The sequence below is a fragment of the Batrachochytrium dendrobatidis genome (genome assembly GCF_000203795.2).
Source record: "Batrachochytrium dendrobatidis JAM81 unplaced genomic scaffold BATDEscaffold_7, whole genome shotgun sequence".
Classification (NCBI taxonomy): Eukaryota; Fungi; Chytridiomycota; class Chytridiomycetes; order Rhizophydiales; genus Batrachochytrium; species Batrachochytrium dendrobatidis.
Window position 1 is genome coordinate 860081 of NW_006281105.1, and position 24088 is coordinate 884168.

At 40.6% G+C, this 24088-nt stretch overlaps 9 protein-coding genes across 9 annotated transcripts; 3 read left to right on the plus strand and 6 right to left on the minus strand.

Annotated features, from left to right (window-relative positions):
- Positions 1-57: 57 nt before the first annotated feature.
- Positions 58-1460, minus strand: BATDEDRAFT_37050 (uncharacterized protein). Its single transcript, XM_006679544.1, has 2 exons — positions 1441-1460; positions 58-1309 (listed from the first exon to the last, which is right to left on the minus strand). Exon 2 carries the CDS (start codon positions 1235-1237, stop codon positions 86-88), a length of 1152 nt encoding a protein of 383 aa, XP_006679607.1. The 5' UTR covers positions 1238-1309; positions 1441-1460; the 3' UTR covers positions 58-85.
- A 73-nt stretch (positions 1461-1533) lies between these two features.
- BATDEDRAFT_35282 (uncharacterized protein) lies at positions 1534-5281 on the minus strand (the record flags this gene model as incomplete). Its single annotated transcript, XM_006679501.1, has 9 exons — positions 1534-3688; positions 3750-3939; positions 4027-4142; positions 4225-4402; positions 4508-4593; positions 4662-4822; positions 4899-4981; positions 5083-5133; positions 5197-5281. The coding sequence occupies 9 exons, from the start codon at positions 5279-5281 to the stop codon at positions 1609-1611; spliced, it is 3030 nt and encodes a 1009-aa protein (XP_006679564.1). The 3' UTR covers positions 1534-1608.
- A 63-nt stretch (positions 5282-5344) lies between these two features.
- On the minus strand, positions 5345-9071 carry BATDEDRAFT_89158 (phosphatidate phosphatase PAH1; the record flags this gene model as incomplete). Its single annotated transcript, XM_006679675.1, has 6 exons — positions 5345-7938; positions 8030-8087; positions 8181-8243; positions 8360-8446; positions 8607-8777; positions 9039-9071. The coding sequence occupies 6 exons, from the start codon at positions 9069-9071 to the stop codon at positions 5405-5407; spliced, it is 2946 nt and encodes a 981-aa protein (XP_006679738.1). The 3' UTR covers positions 5345-5404.
- A 165-nt stretch (positions 9072-9236) lies between these two features.
- On the minus strand, positions 9237-11884 carry BATDEDRAFT_19837 (chaperonin-containing T-complex subunit CCT7). Its single transcript, XM_006679334.1, has 7 exons — positions 11844-11884; positions 11097-11357; positions 10915-11040; positions 10779-10831; positions 9913-10708; positions 9657-9828; positions 9237-9564 (listed from the first exon to the last, which is right to left on the minus strand). Exons 1-7 carry the CDS (start codon positions 11865-11867, stop codon positions 9341-9343), a joined length of 1656 nt encoding a protein of 551 aa, XP_006679397.1. The 5' UTR covers positions 11868-11884; the 3' UTR covers positions 9237-9340.
- Positions 11885-12469: 585 nt separating this feature from the next.
- On the minus strand, positions 12470-13466 carry BATDEDRAFT_89160 (uncharacterized protein; the record flags this gene model as incomplete). Its single annotated transcript, XM_006679676.1, has 5 exons — positions 12470-12699; positions 12770-12876; positions 12936-13094; positions 13199-13393; positions 13450-13466. The coding sequence occupies 5 exons, from the start codon at positions 13464-13466 to the stop codon at positions 12470-12472; spliced, it is 708 nt and encodes a 235-aa protein (XP_006679739.1).
- A 276-nt stretch (positions 13467-13742) lies between these two features.
- BATDEDRAFT_89161 (1-acylglycerol-3-phosphate O-acyltransferase SLC1) lies at positions 13743-15128 on the plus strand (the record flags this gene model as incomplete). Its single annotated transcript, XM_006679605.1, has 5 exons — positions 13743-14074; positions 14369-14445; positions 14530-14624; positions 14725-14917; positions 14980-15128. 5 exons carry the CDS (start codon positions 13743-13745, stop codon positions 15126-15128), a joined length of 846 nt encoding a protein of 281 aa, XP_006679668.1.
- A 5-nt stretch (positions 15129-15133) lies between these two features.
- BATDEDRAFT_89162 (AAA family ATPase peroxin 1) lies at positions 15134-19758 on the plus strand. The gene is made up of 15 exons (XM_006679606.1): positions 15134-15323; positions 15431-15655; positions 15716-16517; positions 16605-16860; positions 16960-17084; positions 17158-17253; positions 17340-17491; positions 17578-17775; positions 17841-18205; positions 18276-18411; positions 18496-18578; positions 18650-18754; positions 18867-19236; positions 19318-19407; positions 19497-19758. Exons 1-15 carry the CDS (start codon positions 15231-15233, stop codon positions 19644-19646), a joined length of 3246 nt encoding a protein of 1081 aa, XP_006679669.1. The 5' UTR covers positions 15134-15230; the 3' UTR covers positions 19647-19758.
- Positions 19759-19923: 165 nt separating this feature from the next.
- BATDEDRAFT_35285 (uncharacterized protein) lies at positions 19924-22370 on the plus strand (the record flags this gene model as incomplete). Its single annotated transcript, XM_006679502.1, has 2 exons — positions 19924-19989; positions 20095-22370. 2 exons carry the CDS (start codon positions 19924-19926, stop codon positions 22168-22170), a joined length of 2142 nt encoding a protein of 713 aa, XP_006679565.1. The 3' UTR covers positions 22171-22370.
- A 16-nt stretch (positions 22371-22386) lies between these two features.
- Positions 22387-24043, minus strand: BATDEDRAFT_35286 (uncharacterized protein; the record flags this gene model as incomplete). Its single annotated transcript, XM_006679503.1, has 7 exons — positions 22387-22543; positions 22620-22853; positions 22923-23101; positions 23169-23366; positions 23461-23520; positions 23617-23767; positions 23885-24043. The coding sequence occupies 7 exons, from the start codon at positions 24041-24043 to the stop codon at positions 22409-22411; spliced, it is 1116 nt and encodes a 371-aa protein (XP_006679566.1). The 3' UTR covers positions 22387-22408.
- Positions 24044-24088: the final 45 nt, after the last annotated feature.

Sequence of the window (24088 nt, forward strand, 5' to 3'; positions counted from 1 at the left end):
GCAACCAACCGTGGTTCAAGCAACCCCAAACTAAAGCTAGTTGACAATATAAGAGTCAGAGCATTGCAGTATATTTAGTAGAAATTCAAGTCTGCTGAAAAAAACGAGTAAGCATCAACTTGCGGCAATCGTCATCCATTACGAGAAACATTTTAGCATCTGCAGCATCATCGCGAAGATGTGTAGCATAGTCCAGCCTCTGCTCGACAGAGTATTCTGGTCCATATGCATCGACAAAGGCTTTGATGGCCAACTGAGTAGAGTCCAATGCAAAGTGATCTCTAGAAAAATTGGGCAGTGCTTGCTGACCTGCTATGGCTGCCCATGAATCCATGAGAAGCGATGCTGCTGCTGCTGTCGAAGCAGGTGGAGGCGGCGTTATAGATGTAGGTATTGCCACAGCAGCTTTTGACCGTTTAGATGGGTTGCGAATTGATGAAGATCTGGAAAGAGAAGGTGCGGCATGACGCTTCCCAGCAGAAGAAAGCGCTGCAGATGATGCCATTGCAGCGGCAGCAGCAGCAGCAGTTAAACTACGTGTCTTGTGTGCAGAGGTTGGAGATCCATTGATGTAGTCGCTCAGATCTACTTCGTCGTCATCATCTTCCGAGTTGTTGCTATGTGTAGTATTAGTAGAAGTGTCTAGTTTGACCAAGCCTGTAGGCATTTCCAATAATCCACCGTTAGTTCTACCAATAGTACCAGAATTAGACCCATTGATTTTGCCTTTTTCAGATCTGAAAATACTGCCAGGTAATTGCATATCGGCAGCAGCAGCAGCCGCCGCAGCCGCAGCAACGACCAATCGCTGATTATCCATATCTACACCCAGTAAGTCCTGCGGAGGAAGTTTTTTATGCAACAATTGATGTAGATCGTCGTAGAGGGGAAATCGCATGGTTATATACGGAGTCGCTTCGGGATGCTCAGCCAAATACTGTTGAATAGTGTCCTCCGAGGCAGTGGGAAGACCATCGACCCATAAAAAGCGAGGCTCTGTGCGCAAAGCATGAACAACTCTATAGGCTCGCTTGAGAATAGCCAGTTGGGTTTGCAACTGCTGCTTAATATAGGACTTGTGAGTAATGGCAGCAAAGTCTTGAGCTATGCGGTCCCATTCTGACGACTTGAACGAGCCTTCAAGACGCTCTCCGACCTGAAGCTGATTGAGAGCACAGTGAACCAATGCCCACCGCTGGGTTTCGTCCCAAGATGCGGGTTTCTTATCTCCAGCCATATGAGTGTATGTGTATATAATAATGTTGATGGCAAATGCTGAGGAATTATGATGGTCTCTTGATTTAAAACCTAGATTCAAATATCGAAAAAGTAAACCCAGTTTCACTCAGTCTCAACAGGATTGCAAGGATGGTAATAGATTGCTTGTCGCCAAGGCCTTCTACTCTTGTTACTGTGTTTAGATTATGTTGTATTACTTACTCTGATAATATCAGTTGGCCGAGTGGAACGAAATAAAAATGAAAAAAATTGGCCAAACTTGACTCGACACTTGAAGTGACTTTTGAATCATCGACAAAATGTTTATTGATGCTGGCATTGTCAGTGCATGGATTTAATCTCCTGGTTGATGCAATTTTAAAGTATTGATTAATCAATGTACATGTCAAGAATCGTTCTGCCGTGCTGTGTTGAATAGTCTTGACCTACACGCTTCTTTCCTTTAGACTGGAACCGCTTAAAATTTACCAATTTGTCAATAGATTCAGTCTGCCTGTGCGAACCATTCAAAGTATTATCCATCTTATTGGATATACCGCTGGTGTTTTTTCTACCCTTCTCGTGTTCCGCGTCTTTTGGAGGTTTTCTTGCTACATCAAACTCGACAATCACCAACAGTTCCTCCGTCGGTGTTGTATGAGGTTGTCTGCCTGTTGTAATAACTACGTCATGATCCAATCGCTGCTGCTCCACTTTAATTTCCTTCAATTGCCGCGTAGTGTCAGATACAATCGTAAGAATCCCCTTTTCACTCAGTGCTGGTGGTGCTGCATATTTATCCACCATTGGCTTGGATGCCTGAGATCGAGACTGAAAAGGCTCTGCCACTGTCGCTGTTTTCGTCATACACTCAAAAGACTTTGATTGAACATCTACTGATTTTATGCGCTTGATTTGGGTTGATTCAAGTGTGCCTTGATTAGGTTTTGTAAAAACTGGTAACCGCTTTTTTCCAACATCCAACTCCATGTGTGGTAGGGATGACATATCTTGTTCTATAGGCGTTTTTGAAGATGGGTCGCACAAGTCATGTGCCGTCATTCCAAGGCGTTGTGCAAACGATGTCACTTTTCCATGCTCACTTCCAAAGTTTTGCGATATTTCCTGCCTAAATTGTGATTGCAGACTATACTCGACAGCTTCGTTTGCGCCAAGTCCCTTTTCCGTATTCTGTGTACTTTTGACTAATTTGCGTATTTTCACTGGTGCCAACCCAGACAGCCCATCATCAAAAAGATCCATAACTAGATCCGTGCCTCGTTTGTTGGGAACTAGAATGGCTGTCGGTGCTTTTTTTGGAGGTGATGTGGGTAGTACAGCTATTATAGGCTGTGGTTGTATGAATACCTTTAAAGAATGTGTTGTTGGCGAACATGGAGCCATCTCATTTGCATTAGATAACGGTATATCTGATACCATTGAATTGTTAAAATCAGATATAGGCATGCTCAACACTGTTGATGAAGCAGCTTGTGATACCACAATAGATTCATCTGTTGATTTGGCAGCCGAGTTTGCATTCATGGCCGTGTTTTTCGTTTGCTTCGAGGTTGAGGTTTCTGCTGGATCAAACATGAAATCCATGAGATCATTCACATTGCACGCTGCTGGAGTTGTCTTTGTCAAAACAGTAGAAATCGCATTATCACCAGTGTTGATAATAGATTCAATGGATAACATCTGAGATATAGCTGCCTGTGGAGTTGTTGAAGGGGTATCAACAGCCATCACTGGAGTAGTTGAATTATTTTTGGGTTTGGTGATTCGCTGTAAATAAACAGGGGAGGGTGTATTGCCACTGGCCGTAGCTGGACGACCGACTTTTCCAGAAAATAAACTCGGTAAAACACTTTCAATTGACAATGTCGAGGCAGGAAATCGAGAATTTTGTGCCAAATGCACTGGTTCTTTTTGAGGTAATACCACGTTTGCACTTTCAACAACAGATCTTTCATTAGGGTTTTGTTTGGCTACAGTAGAACCCAAAGAAAATATATTCTGTAAAGGTTTAGAACGTATGTTATAAGTTGACGAGTTTCGAGCCACGGGAGTATTTTGAAACAGCGATCCTGGAGTCTCGATCACGCCCGTAGCTAATTGACTACAAATAGATGGAGAAGCAGCAACACTGCTATATATTGATGGAGAGTATTGTATTGCAGATAATGGTGCTGGCGGGGTCAGTATTGAGTCCATTTTCGGGATAGCCTTTATTGAATGCAATGTTTTTAGCTGTCCTGAATTGCCTGGAAAATTTCCTTTTATTCGTGCAAGAGGCGTATTGTCTACTATGTGCATTTCAGGCAAGTCTGCATTTGCTGTTATTGTTGCAGTATTAGCCTTGATGGGTGTGTTGATTCGTGGGGTTTCTATGGCTTTTTCAACTGAAACATATACAATTGCAAGAGCAATCTGATCATGTGTAATACACGCCTTGATAAATCCCATTCTAAACATACGCATATACATGTCAATATTCAATTATAGATAGTAAAAACTCGTACAATTACCTCTCAAGTTCACCAAGAAGTGGTTGTGTAAGTGCTGCAATGTGTAGATCTTTGGGAATCACTATCAAAAAGCGTGGGGTTGTTTCCATGGTATATTTCAGTGCGGCATACTCGGCCTGTGATGGTTTAGACGGATCAGCAAACTGGTGTATGTGTGTTTTTCCACCACTTGCTGTAACGATTTCGTTCACTAAATTCAACTAAAATAAAGAAACAAATCAGCTTTATAACATAAACCATTTCCAAGCCCAATTCGTAAACCTTGATTCAAAGCAACTTGCCTCTGTTTGAGAAAATAATATAAAGTCAATTCCACTAAATAAAGCAAGTCGCCGCTCATCAGCCAAAAACGACACGTTTGGCCATGGTAGTTGATCATGAGGTGGCAAGAATCTATTTAATAAACAATATCAACAAAATGGAATCAGCTACCAAGTCAATATATTTAAAAGGCAATTTCAACCATCAAGCTTACTTTGAAGAATCTGGCGCTTTATAATCCATCGCATCTACAGTTGCAAAAGCTTTGATAAAATCGATGCTTATAATTGGTCTTGCAGTGGCTAGAGCTTGAACCACTTTTGCAGTGATTTGGATATAGTTCATCAACAAATGTGTGCACTCGAGTCCAAAAACAGTCGTGACAGAAATATCTATATACAGTGAATAGGATTGCATAAAAAGCAATAAAGAGTTGAATGAAAATGACATTGATTTTTTGGATAAAGAGTCATGCAGTAATGATTCCAGCAATATACCATATTCAGCAGCAATGGCTCTGGTGTTTGTTCTCATCTGACTTTTAAGACCAGATGTGCAAACAACAAGGTTTTCACGAACAAGTCTGTCAAATATGAACCAAAATTAAAAATTCATATTCCAACTTGATGTATGCAACTAGATGGATTGTACCTAAATAAAACATGATCCGTGATACTACCGAAACGAATTGTTTGACCATCCGTCAGCTCTAGTATCCCATTGACTCGCTGCTCAGCAGTACCAATATATGTTCCGTATTTTGATCCAGAATCAGTGACAGTGACAGCTGGATACGAGTGTGTAGATACAGACTGCGACGGTTAAGTTTGTATTCAGTGAGATGGACTAAAACTTGACTTTATAGTAGTTGATGGATGAATTGAATACCTGTTTTGATTCAGATACTGTTGCTACAGATATGGTTGCATGCAATCTACTGATGGTCCGGTTTGGTAAAGTGATGTCAGCACCTAGCTTTCAACAGTATTAATGATATACTTTAGACAACCAGATGGGAAATGCATTTCTGAATACAGTCAAGCTGTTGATAGACTATAGAGCATGGCAGTACCTTTACGGCCAATAGTAACAGTGGATCCAGGCTTGAGCCATATGCGATGATCTAAACAGTATAAAAAACTAGTCAGCACAACGCAGTCTTGGTCATGATAATCCCTCGACTAACAGGTAATGCTGATGTCAAATGTAAGGACATGATGCAGTCTAATCCATCCATGATTACCCAGACAAGCAGACACGAGAAACCACATGCAGACTTGAAGGATTATCAATGAAAATCGATGAGTTTGATATTTACTGAGTTCAAGATTGTTAATGCATCGAGTTTTTATTTCAATTACTAAATCACAATGTGGAGATCGACGTGATAAGTCTTAAAACGGAGTATTTTTGACTGCGTTCAATAGCTCGCTCTCTTGATGAGTTAGTATCATTTCTTGGTCGTGCTGATCCTGCAGTTTACTGCCATGGCGTCCAAGCATTTCCCTCCTGCCATCCTCGTCAAGTTCCATATGTTCCCTTTCCAAATCATCGTCATCTGGATTTTCATCATTATCGCTATTTTCATATTCGTGATGATCATCTTCCAACTCTTGCGAAGTAGCTCCTGGCTTGCCTGCTATACCAGGTATATCAATCTGCACGTGTGATATGTCGTTCTTCCAAAAACTCCAATCCATATACTCACTCTCCAATGACTTGGTCAACGGAGGAAACATTTGATCAACAATGTCTAGTAACTTCAAATAAGATGATCTGTAGTTGGACATAAGTTCCAGTTTGACCTCACCAGTGGGATCCACAGTAAAAATTCTAGACTGGGGTACATCAACACTGCGGTACGACAGAGCATCGGTAATTCGGTTTCCAAATCCGCCATAAAAAGGGGTTCGATCTCCAAATAGACGCTTGATATCTCGCAGACAAGCAATTTTAAACTCTTCTGGCTTGCGAAGAATGACTTCGCGATGGAATGCACGTAAAAGTCGATCTGGTGACATAATGACTGGACCTTCGGGAAGTTGGAATCGATCCTGCTCCACTTTTTTAAGGTAGTCTCGAGTGTAGTTGGCTTGACCAATTGCTCTTGATGTCAGATATAAAAATTTGTACCCATTACGACGGATATTGGTATACAGACTGGCTACTCCAGCATGCGTCCAATCCCGTCCAACCATGGTAAACATATGTCCCAATACATCCGACTTGGTAATGGTCCCATCCACATCAGATATCACCACCTTGTCGTTTTGGTGCCAAAGGAAAAGATTGGATGTACATACAGCTTCACCTTGTAGTTTCGAGTTCACTTTGAAAGTAATAGTATTAATACCTTGTTTGAGATTGAGTGATTTGAGTTGGTTTGACGTCAATCGCATGCTTTTTGCGTATCGGTACTTGTCATCATGTGCACGAGTATTGGGTGATAAGGCAGGCTCGGATGTAGGTGATGTAGACCGAACTGAATTCCCATCTACTGCCAAACGTGATTTTTCTGAAGCATAATTCGAACGCTTCGTATCTACTCCGGAAACATTTTGAACCGCTCCAACTGTTGGTGTAGATGCAGCACCTCGACCCCACCAAGACCACCTTCCAGTCGAAGTAGCATTGCGTTGTGCATTGGATGCAACAGACGACAATGGTTTTTCATCAAAAATGACTTTTTTCAATCCTTCCTCAGTCAAAGGTTTACCAAACATAGCGTTGGCCATAATAAGTGGTGCAATAGTAGACCAAGTAAAATACAACCCATGAAGCTGGAATACAGCCAGTGGATCCAGCAATACATTTGGGTTGGTATTAAAAAGGTCAAACGAAACAGCGTGCTTCCTGAAAATAGCATCGGCTGCTGCCGGAGTAATGGCCTGTAAATCTTTAATGTTACCACACATGGACATTTCAACGCGAGGAATAAAGCTTGCTGCTAATGGCTCCTTCATTTGCATTGTAGTGACAGTTTTTGGACTAGATGATGGTGTGCTGCTGTCGTTCTGAGAAACATCAGTGGGCTTGTGCGAATTTTTGTCGGTAATTTGCAACGCTGCTACAAGTGACGCCAACATGGCTTCGTCACCAATCTTACCAGTAGCATCTTGGAGAAATGGTGGATTGAGAGGAGGAGAGTTTTCAATGGGGTTGGGGAGGCTAGCAAGATACTGATCAACCTTTTCAGATCCGCTCATGTAAGGAATAGAAATCGGGGCGGTGGCATCATTTGAGGCGACAGTAGGTACAGCAGATCTATCATTTCGACTATAATATGTCGATTTTAAAACCGGAATACTGGCACGAACATGCAAATGCTCTTCACCAGCAACAAATGGTTCTAGTATTTGAGATGTTTCAAGACTATCAACTCTGCTCAATACAGAGTCAGTGGCATTGACTTTTCCCCATGCAATCTGTTCGGGTCGTTTTTCAGGAAGATCTCCCCAACTCCAACTCCATCCATTAGAAGGTGATATGCCCATGATTGCTCGTGAAGTGTCATACTCGGCCCCAACATCACTGAAATGATCACAGCAAGGCGGGGACACGGATACATCCTTGACTTTCAAGGTATGATCATGTGTAGCTGTATGAGGAATATCCACATGCTGTACTCCTTTGGTCTCCGAGGTAAATAATGAGATGGGTGAGCTTTTTGGTCCCATCTCGGATGATTTTGCTGTAGGTAATTTAGGAAAAGTCAATTCAGCAGATTCACGTATCAGTTCAACACTGGGTTTTGGAGAAGTAATAGAAATCGATGCTGTATCTGTCTGAAGTGCGCCATGTTTGGCTGCAGAGGGTTGTGATGCCATTCCTAATGAAATATTTGATACTGCTGAATGTTCAGGTGTTTTGTTAGATTCAAGAGGATCCTTTATAGTAAGGGCTGGAATAGAAGTGACTGATGGTACATCTGCTAAATAAAGGTAGAGTTAGAATTCAAGAATCGCACTGGTTTTAATACAGACCACCATTATCCATACAGAGCCAAGTGAATGGCTTGCCTTGCAATGCATTACTTGAAGAAGTGGATCGTGGATCCAAATAAAATGTGTCGCTGCCCTACAATCAACGGAAAAAAGGTTAAAATAGGGAGAGTAACAGTACAGCAATCTGACAAGACAGTGCGGCAGAACGAAGCAACCAAAACATTACCACATCAGGCGGTGAAGATGGAGTTGGAATGGGTGAAGTTGCATATTCAGAAGGCACAGGATTCTATGTTCCGTCATGTTGGAACAGTTGATTATTCACATGTGTAATAGGAATCGAGTTAGCATCACAACACTCGATTGGATGACTTGCAGGTTTATCAACTCAATATCAAGCTTTACTTCAGACTTGACTACAAAAAAGGCTTCACCAGCCTCGCCCAGTTTCATGGCAAAGTGTGTAGGAACGCCATTGACAGACAGCTCAACCTATCAGTTATATCCATGCATTCAGATATAAAGCATATTAGCCATTCAATCAATGTAATGATCTCCAGTCTGAACTGGCATTCCCTCTCAGTCCCGACACAGAAATGCGATCCATGGTAACGAGACCATTCGAGGCTGACTAAGAGCATATTCACTTTACCACTTTCTCAGAGGGTCGTAGCAGCTTAAGTTTTCCAAAACGAACATGAAAAGGCGAGCAAACCAGCTCTCCAGACTCTTGCTCTACCACTACGACATCAATGGCTCCTGATAGTGTTGATGGATTGATTTCCGTGTAGAATGATCCTACTGCGCTAATGGTGCTCACAACCTACTCAAGTCATGGTGTGTATTGTAGTCAGTAAGAAACCAGTTTAGTCTAAATCAGTCTGCATTGTCCAATCCATTTATAGCAAAAGTAGACTATGGATTTGATTGCAACAGACATCCAAGAGTCATATTGGATTTGTAGAGTACTCTACAAACCCAGTCACGAAGATAGTCTTGTCTAGAATAACTCGACACAACTGTGGGATGCTCCAGTTGATACTGTATTAGTGATGACCATCAAGTAGAAATAATAGCAACTCACTCTTCCCGCAATGTCTGTCACGATCGATGTCATCTATCAGTGCAACTGTCAGTTTGGGTTGCTCAGGGAAAGTGTCAAAACCGTGTTTCTGCTAGTCAAATGTTTGCCCAGACTGTCGTGGTTCAACTAAAAACTATTTGGCCTTGATAACAGCGCTGAATCATAAAAATCATTCATGCAAACTCACTACCAAAAATAAAATATTCAATTAAACACTTGGTTTCATTTTGCCAGATTCAAAACTATTGCATTTATAATAATTCTCGATCAGATTGATATCTGTTCAGCCTACAGCAAGATTCCTAACGACGGGGCATGCCACGACCACGACCACGCATGGGTGGTCCTGCCTGGGGTTTTTCGGCTTGAGGATTCTTGACAGTTTCGTCAACAGACAGAATCAAGCAGGCAGCTTCAGTAGCAGAGGTAATCATATTAACCTTGACCAATGCTGGTTCCCATACAAACTTTTTGTAATTGTCTGCAATCGATTCAGATTCCATGTCTACTCCATACCACATACCACCTAGTAAAGTATCACATTCATATTTAATAAGCATGCCTGTAAGAATTTTGACAATGATCAGCTTAACTAGGATGAATACTAGATTAGCATACCTTGAGCATGTTTCTGTCGAAGCTTGTTGAGGATGTCTGTTGCATCAAATCCTGCATTATCACAGAGTTGACGGGGAATAACCTCGAGAGCCTTGGCAAAAGACGCAATAATCATTTGCTGCTTGCCCTCGACAGAGCGAGAATATTGACGGAGGTATTTGGAAAGCTCCATCTAGATATATCAGTATTGCAATAAACCAAGCAAGTCAGCACACGCCATGAAAGTTTACACAAGCAACAATAGTCAATTGCATACCTCGGTAGCACCACCACCAGCAACTACAGTCTTGTTCTTAATGGCACGACGAATAATCATAATAGCATCGTGAAGCGATCGCTCAACCTCGGCAATAAACTGCTCGGCACCACCACGGAGAATAAGAGTACATGTCTTGGCCTGGGGACATCCTTTGAAAATGTTGAATCGTTCGGATCCAATCTGTTTTTCCTCAAACTGCTCACAAGTTCCAAGATGATGGGTCTGAATATCGTTGACAGAGGTCTGAATGGCACCACCAACAGCCTTGACAACACGGACAAGATCCTCTGATGCAACACGTCCAGCACAAAAGATGTCACGGTCAGCAAAATACTGAGTAGCAAGATCTCCAATGGGGAGTTTGGAAAGCACAACTTTAGCACCCGTGGAGACAATCTTTTCCAGTTTATCGTAGATGATGGACCATTCAGCATCAACAATGGCCTGATACTCGGATACTTCCTGGACACGGACTTCAGCATTATCCTTTTCAGCCTTGAGTTCAAGTTCAACATTCAATGAAAGAATCTTGGGAGCCTTGAAGCTTTTGGGCTGTTGCTCAAATCCGGCGTAGGAAAAGGTTTTTTTAAATGCAACACCATTGACAAAAAGAGAGTCCTGCATGGCACCACCAGGAACCTTTTTGATGCCAATCAGTTTTTCGCTGAGTTCTTCTTGGTCTAAATGAAGAACAGCGTCAACGCACATTTTGGTAAAGAATTCCTTTTGGCCATGGATAATCTTGGAAGACATGGCAGTGGCAGCACACTTTTCAAGAAGTTGGCGAAATTCACTATACAAGTACCCAATACACATCAGTAATGAAATGGATCCAACTTGATCCATCAGAATACCAGACTTACACTGCGTTTTTGCGCTCAATAGCAACAGCCATCTCACGGACCTTGTTGGTCGCCTGTCACATACATTACAAAAATAGATTAGTGCACAACCTAGTCGAATCTATATATCGTACAAACAATGCAGATGTAGACTTACAAGGACAGACGCTTTTCTAAAGCCCTTGATAATAATTTGTGGAGAAACACCTTCTTCAATGTACTGTTTGACCTCTCGCAATAATTCTGCAGCAAAAAGAGTGACACTAGTTGTACCATCACCAACCTAACCAACGCATTGTGAGTAAAAATTCATGGACTGAAATCAAGATGAAATTGTACCTCTGCATCTTGTGCACGAGAAATGTCAACAAGAGCCTTTCCAGCAGGATGAACAATATCTAAGAGCTTGAGAATAGTAGCACCATCGTTGGATATGGTGACATCACCCCTGGAATCAACGATAAGTTTGTCCATTCCACGAGGACCAAGAGTGGTGCGGATAGAGTCGGCGATGGACGAAGCAACGTTGATGTTGGACAAGAGTTGGCCTTTGCCTTGAGATGTGTCGGTACCATCCTTGAGAATAATGATTTGTGGTTGCTACGATATCCAATGAGACCAAAATAGGGTTATCTTTAGATTAAAGCAATGGAATGTTGGCCACATTACAGATAGAACATGGTAGATGGCCAGTGAGATCCATGATATGTTCAGGAAATGATGATTTGAAAAAGATAGCAACTAGATATAGCGCAAGGATGAATGCACTCTAGTCCGACTTAATATCACAGTATGATCAGGACATTGGGTGATATTAAGTCGGACTCGAGGGCGGAACATGAAAGAACATGGAAGATCACAAGTATATAAAACCATCATATATCAAAGCAAGCGATCCATCATCACTGCTCCAATCAACAGACACTTTCTATCGAGCAATAATGCAGTACACAACAGTAACAAGTATGTTCGATATATAACTATCGGAGGTTGGATTACAGTGAATATAAAGGAAATCTTGCAAGTTTCCATTTTAATTGTCAATTATAATAATAGTCAGTAACAGCAACATGCAATGCTATTTACCATCATGCCGCCCATACCGTTCATGGCTGTAGTGATTAAAGTTGTATTCACGTAAAATAGAATACTTTTCTGTATTTGCAGTCTTGTTTTGCTTCCGTGAAATAATGGTCAAATATTCGTTTTCTGCTGAAATTAGTGCTTTAATTGGCATTCATACAAACTATGAGTTTGAACTTTGTGATTGGCAATACATTTTAATCCAAATGTTGGACTCGACTTTTCATATTTACATCAATCCGTATTCGTCGTGTCTTGAAACATCCTAGATACGTTCATGTTTTCAATATATCTCAGGAATTCAGCTATTGTTTCCATATCATCATGAAACTAGTCAGCTAAAGAGTTTAAAGGACACGGTATTGTCAGTGCATTTGTCACTAGCCATTTTAGGAGACTAGTCGTTTATTATATACTCTTCTATTTAGTGTTTCATTTTACGTGAATATGGCTGTAAATGCCAGGTAAAAGTTGTGTTTATAATAGAATTGGTCAATTTCATTTTATCATTTACAAGTAATTGCATACTCTTAGATGGCCCGAGTTACTACAATCACTAAAACTAATATCACTACCAAAATTGCAATCATGCACGCTCCTAAATCATCAGTTGTTTTGTTAGTATCATTTCAGTTTTGGAAACCAACAAAGTCAATACCTTGCGAGTTGCTTGCATGATCTTCCATGACTCGTCCTAATCGTGTTGCTGCTGTATTGAGTCGTGCATGAGTTGAATCAACCACTTGCTCTGTTTCATCCAATAAATCGACATGCATATCCAACTCATTGCTAATCAGTTGACCCATCTGTTTCTGTCGTGCGATCGTTTCGCTTAGTCCATCCAAGTGTGAGTCTTGTTCTATTCCATTGATTGTATTGAGTTTACACTTGACTACAACAGTATTTGGATTTACATGTATTTTGCTTACGTTCGATAATTCTCGAGTGCAGTTGAAGTAATTCACTATTGTCCAAGTCTGCATGTTCGGTGTTGTCCTCCACATTTACAAATGCCTTGTATCCTGGTATTTGTCGACTAGTAAAGTATGAGACTGGGAATAAGATTCAGCCAGTAGTGTGATGTATACAACTTACACTGAAGATTTCCCAGAGTTTCTTTCTGGAGTATTAGCTATATTACCAAGTGGTTTTCTTGGTGGGGTTGTATCGGTCTTGGTAGGAGTTTCCAAGCGATCGACTTGCTGACTAGCAGCCAGTACTGCCTGTTCCCATTTCTTCAGCTCTGAAGTAGGTCTATTAAACAGTTTACAAGTAAAACCCCAAATACCTGGTTTAGCTGTATTCCATAAAGGACAAGGTCCACAATGCATGACAACCAGTAACAGTAATAAACCTACATATTCCGGTTGCTTTCAGCATCAGACAACTTCTGTTCTTCAATGGCCAAACTCTGACGTACTTTAGACATGCATGATGATATGCGATGATCCAACAACTCGACTGACATGTGCAGAGAAACTGCTCTATTCCGTTCACGGATAAGCTCAATGCAATCAGTGAGCTGTCCTTGCACCAGCGACATTCCAGATTCCCTAAAGAGTAGATTAAACACAGGACAATGAATGCTCATAGAATAACGACAACATACCACAGCGACTCATCCATGATTATTTCTGCAACAATCAAGTTGTAAAGTCAAGTTTGGTTTGACATTTGATGGCATGTGGCGTGGCTCAAGTCCAATAGCTTAACAAAACAATTCTACCGTCTTGAATCAATTCTTCAAGCGATCGACTTGTTACAGATCGTCACCAGAACAAGGACGCTGCTGCTCAGATTCATTCCAGACGATATTCTACACGTGAAGACTCGGTGATTTTTGATGCAATGCGTTTGCCGCCCTTGGAAAGGATTTGCCGATCTTATTTACTTTCTATTCTGATGCAGGTTTCTACTGCTATTTCATTGTTGGTTGTGGGTGTCGTTGGCCGAATCGCATTTGTTCGTTACCACAAGTTTCGTTTCATTGTCCGCATCTTTCTATTCCTTATCTGCATCGCCATCTCGTCATTAGCTGGCATACTTGCTTCTCCTGTTCTCTATTTGATTGGCAAAGGAGGTTATGCCAACTGGCTTGTTGGCCAAATATTCTATCGAACAGCTTCTGTTGCTTGTAACATCAATTGCAATGTTGAAGGTGCTGAACACTTGCTTTCTATTCGTCCCTGTGTGTTTCTCGCCAACCACCAGAGTCTTTTGGATATGTTTACTCTGTAGGTACCATTATAAACCATTCTGCTTGTTTGAATCGACTGGATTGCATGCATTCAATCGTCTGCCAAGTTGGAATCAATTGATTACTCTATAAGATCATTGAAAATCCTTATTTTGAGCCATGAATTACATCTTGATCATTGTCGAATCAATCTGTAGTTTGAATCAAAAGATTCCAACAGGTGTGATGCTCAATCATTACTTGTACATGATTTATAAAAATTCTTCATTTGATTGCTTCTACTTTTTCATTCGCCTATTAATCATCCATCCCTTGTGGTTTACCAATTTAGTGGTGCTGTTTTTCCTGTCAATACAGCAATTCTCGCAAAGGCGGAAATCAAATGGTATCCTTTTATGGGTCAATTCAGTAGGTTCTACACTGATGTATCATTGAAAGCATAACTGGAGATTCCACTTTTTTTGGTATATCTAACATGTTTGTATACCTTAGTGCAACTTGCCAGGAACATCTTTATTAATCGAAGTGATAGATCAAGTGCCATTGAAACCATGGCAAAAGTGGCCGATCTTTTGAAAAGTCAGAATGTAAATACCACTGGAAAGACTGATTTGGAATATCATAGTTGCTTTGGATCATTATCAAACTCGTGCTAATTCTAGCATTTTTAACTACCATACATTTTAGCTTGGACTGTGGATGTATCCAGAAGGCACACGATCGCAGGCAAAAACTAAAATGCTGCTACCATTTAAAAAAGGAGCATTCCATCTTGCTACACAGGGCAATATCCCGCTCATTCCTATTGTCTGTTCTACATATTATCCCTGCTACAGCGAGTCTGAAATGGTATTTGAGCCTGCGACGATTCAGATCAGAGGTGAGCCATAGATGCTAAAATTGTTTGAAATATGCAATTAAATCTAATTCATTTATGACTAGTTCTCCCACCCATTGAAACTGCCGGTTTAACAACTGCAGATGTGGATCAACTAATGGAAACAACGCGAAAGGCAATGCTATCGACTCTTGAACATTTAAATACTAAACCCAAAGACTCTATATCGATGCCTAAAACAAAAACTGAATAAACTTGCCATTTTTCGTAGTTGAAATGGCTTTGGATTATTTTGGTTTGCTAGACTTTTCAAAGCAATTCCAGTTTGTTGTTGGACTGGATCTTGAATACATTCATGGCTACTCTTACAGTCTTTTTTGTGCACTCAAAGACTTGCTTTGTTAACTTACCACTTAAATGGACGAATGTTCTTTGGGATGAACCCTTTGTAAGCCTTGAATACTCTTTAAATCCAGTAGATGTCATCAAGTTGGAATGAATAGTCAGGATTTCAAGTCGTTGGTTGATGTACTGATGAGTGTTTGATCTACATAGGCACAGACACCCGGAAATGTAGTCTTTCAGCTTACTTGGAGACCAGAAGGTAGAATAAAAACCAATCAAAGTGCAAAAACCACTTATGTTGGATGGGCTGGTGGATGTGTTGCTCCATCCAACATAGGAATTTCTAGTCAGTCTCTTATTTCATCAGACTCTCATGGAATCATCGAGATTGATGCTTCATTTGGCCAATCTCAAGGACTTTTTCATAATCAATCCGTAAGTTGGTCTTTAATCATTGATCTACGAAACAATATTAAATGATCTCGCTTGAATTAGGTGTCAGTGACTCCTATCAAGGATGCTCTCAATGCTCAATCTGTTTCGGTCGAACCTGTTTCAATTGACGATTGGGAAATTCTAGAACTTCATGCTGGCTATCTCGAAGAACAAATATTGAATCAATTGCGCATCATTCATCTCAATCAAATCGTTACAATCTGGATCCATCATCAAACATGTGTGCATCTTAAAATTGTAGCAACTGTACCAGAATCTAAAACCTGTTTAAAATTATCACAGGATGTAGAGATCATAGTGGCTCCTAAACTAAGAAATGAATCAACTAAAACAACACTGAATCCCCACAAGCAGATCGATCTGCCACCAGTCGAGTTGCGTTTTTTGCCAGAATATCATGCTCAGCCTTTTGATCGCAGTCAACAACTATCCCAATGGACCGTGTTTTTATCGCCACAAGACATGACCAAGGAATTACACAAAGAAAGTAGAGTATATCTTCAGCATCTGGAATTTGAAAAAATGATTGGCGGTGATCAGTCATCTGGCCCAGAAAAAGCTACTCATCAAACTGCTACAAATGCTGAACAGGCTTTTGTATCGTCTGCAGCACGTTTATCAAAAAAACTGCCACATGCTTATGCTACAATCAAAGTCTCACCCAATGTACCTCCTGGGCATGTTGTGATGGGAAATGCACTCCAATTACAGTTGTGTTTAGAGCCATTCGGTCGAGTTTTGGTCCAGTTTGTAGATCGCATTGATAAAAGGCCATCTAAAATTGATATTGTTACTTTATCCAATATGCTTTCGCCCATGGCTGCTGCAGAACAATTGCATAGTAATTATTTCATTCTTGACTGCTTCCATACTTGATGATAATCCCGATCGTCTTGCCTAGTTAACACTATTTACATTGAATTACTAGATTATCTTGCAAAGTATTTAAATGGAAACGATGATGAATGCATTATATTTGATGGCATGATACTACCAATTAAAACGGCGACTTTGGCTTTAAATGCAAAAATTGTATTTTCAAAAGAACTTGACGACTCTAATGTGTTGAGCACAACTATGAGTAATACACTACCACTTGCTTTTGTAGTGCGATTAATGGATATCCCATCAATTGAAGTTGGTGCTCGTGTTAATGCCAACGAAGCGGTCTTGGCATATGGGAGGTAAATTTTGTTGGTTTCTATTGGTCAATGTAATCATTATAATTTATTAAATATGTTGAAATGAATAATTTGCTAATTATCCAAGCCCGTGCAATTTAGAGAAATATATGATGCTGCAGATAAACTTTACATGACTGGATTTAACGAGCTTGTGGACGAGGCTTTTCAATACATTTCCAAATGCATGCTTTTAAAAACATCATTTTCACAATTGAATATCTCCAGTAAGCCAACTCCTATAGAAGAGTATCTGGCGCTTTCAAGAGTGCTTTTTAAATCTTTATTTTGAAAATTTAGGTCCAGCTGGCATTTTGATATCTGGTCCAAGTGGGTCTGGAAAAACACGATTGGTAGAAACAACTGCTTTGAAGCTTGCACAACACCAGCATTTACGTAAGTATGATTGGTTTGTCATTATACCATGTTGTAACTGTGCTGGCGTAGATACCAAAGTATAACACGGTGTGTATATATTACAGATCATGCACGAGTTAATTGCGCTCGACTAAAACAGCTTTCATCTACAAAAGTTGTTGAAGCGATTGAATTGGCTTTTATCAAGGCAGTTTGGCACGCACCTTCAATTGTTATTTTTGATGATTTGGACGTATTGCTGACTCGAGATTCTGAAGTATGCATTCACACGAGTTGTCAAGTTGTGACTGGTTGAAATTGAAAGCCTAGTTGCATTTACACTAACACTGGGTTAATTATCAGTCGAGTGGGTCAAAAAATCAAGTCTTTGCACATGCTTTTTTAGATTTGATGGATCGGATTGTTACACCAGCAAAAGTGTTTGTCGTGGCAACTCTCTTGGACAAGACACAACTAAATGGTGTTTTATCAGAACGACAAATATTTGGACATACTGTAGAAATCAAGGCACCCAATAAGCAAAATCGGATCAAGGCAAGTGTCTATAGTGTCATTTATTTGATCCAACACGTATTGATCCAGTAATTTTATCATACTCTACATAGATTTTAAAGTATTTGAGTGGGTTGGATCTGCAATCCACACCTCCTAATTATGATTTGATTGCATCACTTATGGACGGTTACCTTGTAGCTGATATTGTGCAGATAGTCGAGCGAGCAAGGCAATCTCATGCTATGCGTTGCATAAAAACCACACCACCTTCAACCTTGTCTACATTGGATTTTCACGCTGCTTTTGAGGGATTTAAGTCATCAGCAGTACAAGGAGTAAAGCTCCACACTTCGGATGTGTCATGGAGTATGATTGGCGGAATGAGCAACGTCAAGCAAATGCTGTTGGAAACATTAAAATGGCCAACAATGTATCCACAGATATTTTCCAGTTTTCCTTTGCGTCTTCGATCTGGGTAAATTCAGCATGTAATTTGATAAACGTGGTGGTATGTTTAGGTATGGGTTATTAATTTATATTGACAGATTGCTATTGTTTGGATATCCTGGCTGTGGAAAAACAATGCTTGCATCTGCTGTATCCAAAGAGTGCGGTCTGAATTTTATTAGCGTCAAAGGTCCAGAGTTGTTGAACAAGTATATTGGTGCAAGTGAAAAGGCCGTGAGTTGAAAATGCCATGTTTGGTGAATGCTGTATATCTGACCGAGTGTATAGCTGATTTTCTAATATTTGATTGGCATGTAGGTGCGTGATTTGTTTCAAAGAGCGCAATCTGCTCGCCCATGTTGCCTGTTTTTTGACGAGTTTGACTCAATTGCTCCTCGAAGGTGCAGTGTAGAAATCTACTTGACTTTTGTGCATATATATCAACTCATCTGTATTTATGATTTGATATCAGAGGACATGATAACACGGGTGTTACGGATCGTGTAGTGAATCAAATGTTGACACAGATGGATGGTGCTGAAGGACTTGAGGGTGTATTTGTTCTTGCTGCAACAAGGTTAGCTTTAAATTTTTGAATTGCCGTGCCATGCAGAGATGATGCAGCATAGACACTGTACAATCCCAACTAATATACTGCTTGGGACTGGATTTTTCTGCGTAATATGTAGTCGTCCAGATCTTATTGACCCGGCGTTACTTAGACCAGGCCGACTTGACAAGACTATTTTGTGTGATTTGCCATCGCGATTGGATAGAGAGGATATTATCCAGACGATTTCAAAAACACTTGCAGTTTCGTCTTCTGTCTCGATTAGCAAATTGGCTGATCAAACCAATGGGTTTTCAGGGGCTGATATCCAGGGGATGATGTATAGTGCACATTTGATGGCAATTCGGGAATCCATGGGAGATGAGCTTGTTGGACAGAAACTTGAAAACGCTGATTCAAGTGTAGATGATATGGATGTGCCATTTGCTTTATCTGCTGGAAAAGGCAAATCCGATGATCATTCAAGTAGACTGCGTTTGAAGAAACAGGTAAGATCTATGCGCGCTGACAATTTTGTCTTGCTTTGATATCTGGTAATAACAGTTTGAGTTTTGATTATGAATTGATAGTTGGCAGCTTTAAAAGCCTCGATGAAGAGGGAGTCCAAAGCAACCGATCAGTCTAACACACATGAGGATACAATTACTGATCGTAAACAGGCAAGCTTCAAACATGTTATTGTTTTGCATGACGATGCAGTTTAGTTTTATTGATACAGATTGATGCATGGGTTGGTTGCATATTGTAGATATTTATCCAGGATACACATATAAAAGCCGTGCTTTCCAAAACACGGCCATCAGTGAGTGAAGCAGATCATAGCCGACTATCTAGAATATATCAGCATTTTTTGAAGGGAGAATCGGCAAGTGTTGGAAGCCGAGCCACTTTGGCCTAGGATGTTTCCAAATAGTTGCTATTTTCACAATATTACAGCGATATTCACGTAAAAGGAAACACTGGTATTTATCTTGCATTGACTGCCTCTTGATTTGGAATAAACAATGTTCAAATATGTGGCTTGATTTTCTATTAGACGTTGACTACCTGAATAAACATCAGTTTTCAGTATCTGAAATTGCATCCACAAAACCATTTTAATACTCGAGTGATTCTACGACAAATGATCGTGTCCGATCAAACAGTTTACTGCGTTGATTTGAGCTCGAATTCTAATGTTTAGATCGCCTATTTCATACTGTGATGGTGTTTGCTTCTTATCATCTACGCCTAGCTGCCAGGTCTAAAACCAGTCTTTATTTTTCTGGTTCATCCAAGGTCACTACTTTTATTGTTTCTATTGAATTCATAAATTATTGCCAGTATTTATTAACACACAATACTAGAATGCAAGACTTTATTCAACTGTTAGCAGTACAGGCTCAGGATCATTTAGTCCCGTCAAATGGCTTTTATCTATTGGAGTTGTTTCGACATCAGTTTATTTTGGTGCTGCCTATGCTGCCACAAAGAACGAAACCATTCACAAATTATGGATTAACAATCAAGTGCCTGGAGGCGAGGCTGCATTGGATCTAACTCGATCCTTCGAGTCTCGGATTCGTAAGATAAACCTATCGGATATCCACCAGTCTGTATCAGACACTACAGACATGATAAAAACAAATGCTGAGCATGCATTCGACTATACCGGTCGCACTATTCACCAGGCAACCGAGATGACCAACGCTACGATTGAAACTGTATCTGGCTATGTGGATACTGTGTCGAATGCTACTTCAGACACCATTAAAGTTGCTACGAATGTGATCAACGAGACCACCGATACGATACAGTCTGTTGTACACGATGCAGAAGCTGTTTACTCTTCCGTGGTTTCTGCCGTGACGGGTGTGACTGCTCGTCAATCTGAATCCAAAGCTGATTCATCGTCGTCTGCAAAGCCTTCAGCAGTTACTGCGCCAGCTATTTCTAATGCCGAACCTCAGCCTGCTGCAAAGAAACCTGTTGCTGAGAAGAAGGTGACCGAGACTCCTGCCATTGTCAAAATACAGACTGACGATCATCCAGCCTCCCCAAAAACTCTCAAGAAACAAGATCTGCCCAGTGAAAAGACAATCGCAGCTCCAGTTTCAGCTCCAACTCCAGTTCCGGCTGTAATGGAGAAACAAACTCCTGTTGATGATAAAACTTCCAAGACTGTCTTGGAAACCAAGATTGAAAAGAAACCTGTTGTTACAAAAGTCAAATCTAAGCCCGAAGTCAAAGAAACTCCCGTTGAAAAAGTAGCAGTTCCTCAGTCTCCACCACTTATCGAGACCATTGATGCTGAGGCTGGTGTCAAGGCTATTCAAAACCGTCTTCCTGTTTTTGAGTCATTCATGGTTACGCTTGACGACTTGTCCAAAACCGTCAATCATCTCCTGAATGAAGCCGAACCGCTTTCTGGAGATGCTACCCATTTACGAAAAGCGCGCAAGGATCTTGATGCTCTTACCAAGTTTGTCACCCATCTGGAAGCCGATGAAGTTGCCATGGTGCATACCGCTCTTAGCCAGCAAGCGGTCATATTTCAGCGCACCATCGATGCTGTTCGTGAAAACAGCAATAATGCTCTTTCTCAAAAGGCACTTGAACTCGAGTCAGAGCTGACTTCAAAGTTACTAGATCAAGAAAAAAATCTTACATCTGCTTATGAGCATAATCTAGCAGAGCAGCTGATAAAACAAGCCGAGGAATTTCGTGCCGCTCTAGATATTGATCTTCAACGCCAAGCAGCCGAGCTTGAAAAGTTTTGGTCGCATGAAGTCAAGGAGCGTGTTGATCAGGAACGTGAAGGACGCCTGTCCCGTTTGGATCATCTTGCTTTAAAAGTCAAGTATCTTGAACGCATTTCTTTGGACGCCGGTGAAGGATTTGATCGCAGTCATCGCATTCATCAGCTTCAAACTGCACTTCGTGCTATTCGCTTGGCAATTGATAATCCACACACTACAAACTTTTCTCAGGAGTTGAAGGCTCTCCAGGCTCTCTGTGAAGGTGATGAGTTTGTTTCGCAGATCGTATCCTCTCTTCCAAAAGATGCTGCTCGACAATATACCTCGTATCAAGAGCTTACCAACTACCTTCATAACATTACAACTCCTCTCCGTCGCAGCCAGCTTGTTTCGGATGATACTGGTGCACTTTCCTATGCACTTTCTTTGTTTTTATCCTACTTTATCCTTCCAAAACACGGCCGCGTAGCTGGTACAGATTTGGAATCCATCTTGGCACGTACTGAGCATCATCTTTTCAACAACCGTATGGACGAGGCTACACGCGAGATCAACCAACTATCTGGATGGCCTAAAAGATTGTCTCGAGATTGGCTTGCTAAAGCACGTACGCATTTGGAGATTCAACAGGCCATCAAGCTTATTGAAGTGCATTTGAACCTGCAAAGTATGGGTGTAGTTTAAACATTTCTATTCATTTGTCACGATTCTCGAGTAATTGGTTCTTGTATTGCAGCAACCATACACTTTTTTGTACGGCATATTTTGGTGTCTTGACTGTAATCCTAGTGGCATGATGTGTTTGGTTTTCACTGATGCAAAAGTGACAAATTAAAGGAATATCTTGTTTTTCAAGAATAAAAGCTCAACTCTGCATCCCTTTCAATACATATGATTTATATTGTTTAATTTGTACTTTTAATTAGCCTATGAGTGAATTGACGCTGGGAGAGCATACAAATCGATTTTGCACATCGCCCAAAAAATAGAGACTGTTAATCTCTTGATCTATATATGTCACACTCTGTGTAAAATTAATTACTGGTGTATGTTTGACCTATGGTTCAATCAACCCGTGTACAAGTGTCAGCACTAATAAATAATACTCAAAATACACGAGATGTCAACATTACCTCAAACTCGACACCGCCAATCATCAGAGTGGTGCGACCAGATTTTCGCACAATAAACTGTCCTGCCTTTCCTGCAAATTGATGTTTAGGCTGTGATTGGGTCTGTGTTGATGGCTGTGATCGTGCACTTTCAGATCTAGAATTGGAAGCAAATGCATCACCTTCTACCGTGGTGGTAGTAGCGTCTTCGTCAGCCATTTTGGGGAGCATTAATGGAAATTGGAAAAACAGCAACTGAAACATATATCATGGTTAAATCATGAAATAAAATAAAGTAAACATACAATGCAGTTTGATCCTTACATCGCCAATCGCAAGTTCCGATTTGATGTTATCTTCAACTTCTCCGTCTACCGTATATTCAACGTTTTCGTTTTCGTCTTCATTTTCATCAAGCTCCATTGGCGTAGATAGAGGGTCTTCTATAGTCAATATATCATCGTCAACATGCTCAGAGTTTAGTTTAGAACGAGCTACATGTTCTATATAATAAATTAGTGTCAGGTTATGGATATAAACAATATACAGGACTGTTATAATAATATCAACCTTGAGCAGAACGTTCAGATTTGAAAATACGTCGTAGATTCTTGTTATGATCTATTGTAAGCGGGGAAAAAATATCTCCAGAAAACACCACCGAGCTGTCTTGACCATCTTCGATTGCATCATCAAACAGCATATCCTCTGTTTCATGTTTAATAGTAGCTGTGAAATCTCCCATTCTACGTGGAGCTTGAATTGCACCTTTTTAAAATCAACATCGCATCGTATTAGCACATTGATTTATGCCAGAACATCTACACTCATGCTGTTTAAACTGTCCAGTCTTGATATTCACCTCTCTGTGCTGGACCAAGAGCAAAGGGACCAGACGCAGTAACTTCGGCTTCTAGTCTACCTAAATGGCATTTTATCAGAAAGGTTGAATTAGATCCAAATAGTGCTTTGAGCCAGTGTATTATTTTTGTGATCCCATCACTTTAATGCCATATACCTCGACCACGACCACGACCTCTTCCTACACCATCCTGACCACGACCTCTTCCACGGCCCCTTTTTGAAGAGTTATCCTGTGGTATTTCAGGTTTTGGAGCTTCCTTTTTATTTCTCCTCACAGGAATTGTAGGTGCAAACTTGGGTCCAGCCTATTGTATTTGAAATTAAAATACTCAATTTAAACATCAACAGGGAATTGGAGCTGCAGATCAACTTGGGTTTATTACGATGAAGCATGCTTGACAGTTCAATGATATAATACATACTGGCTTTGAATCAGTAGATCCTGAAGGCGGGTTGGTCGACGCATCTCCAGAAACAGAAGATCCAGACGCAATGGGAATGCGAGGTGTTTTAATTGAAGCCAATCTCTCGGCTTTAGATCCTGCTGTCTGAGGCTTCCGAGGCTGATCGCCTTCTGTCATAATATTTTGCAGTGAATTCAAATCGAAAAAGCTGAACTGATAAAA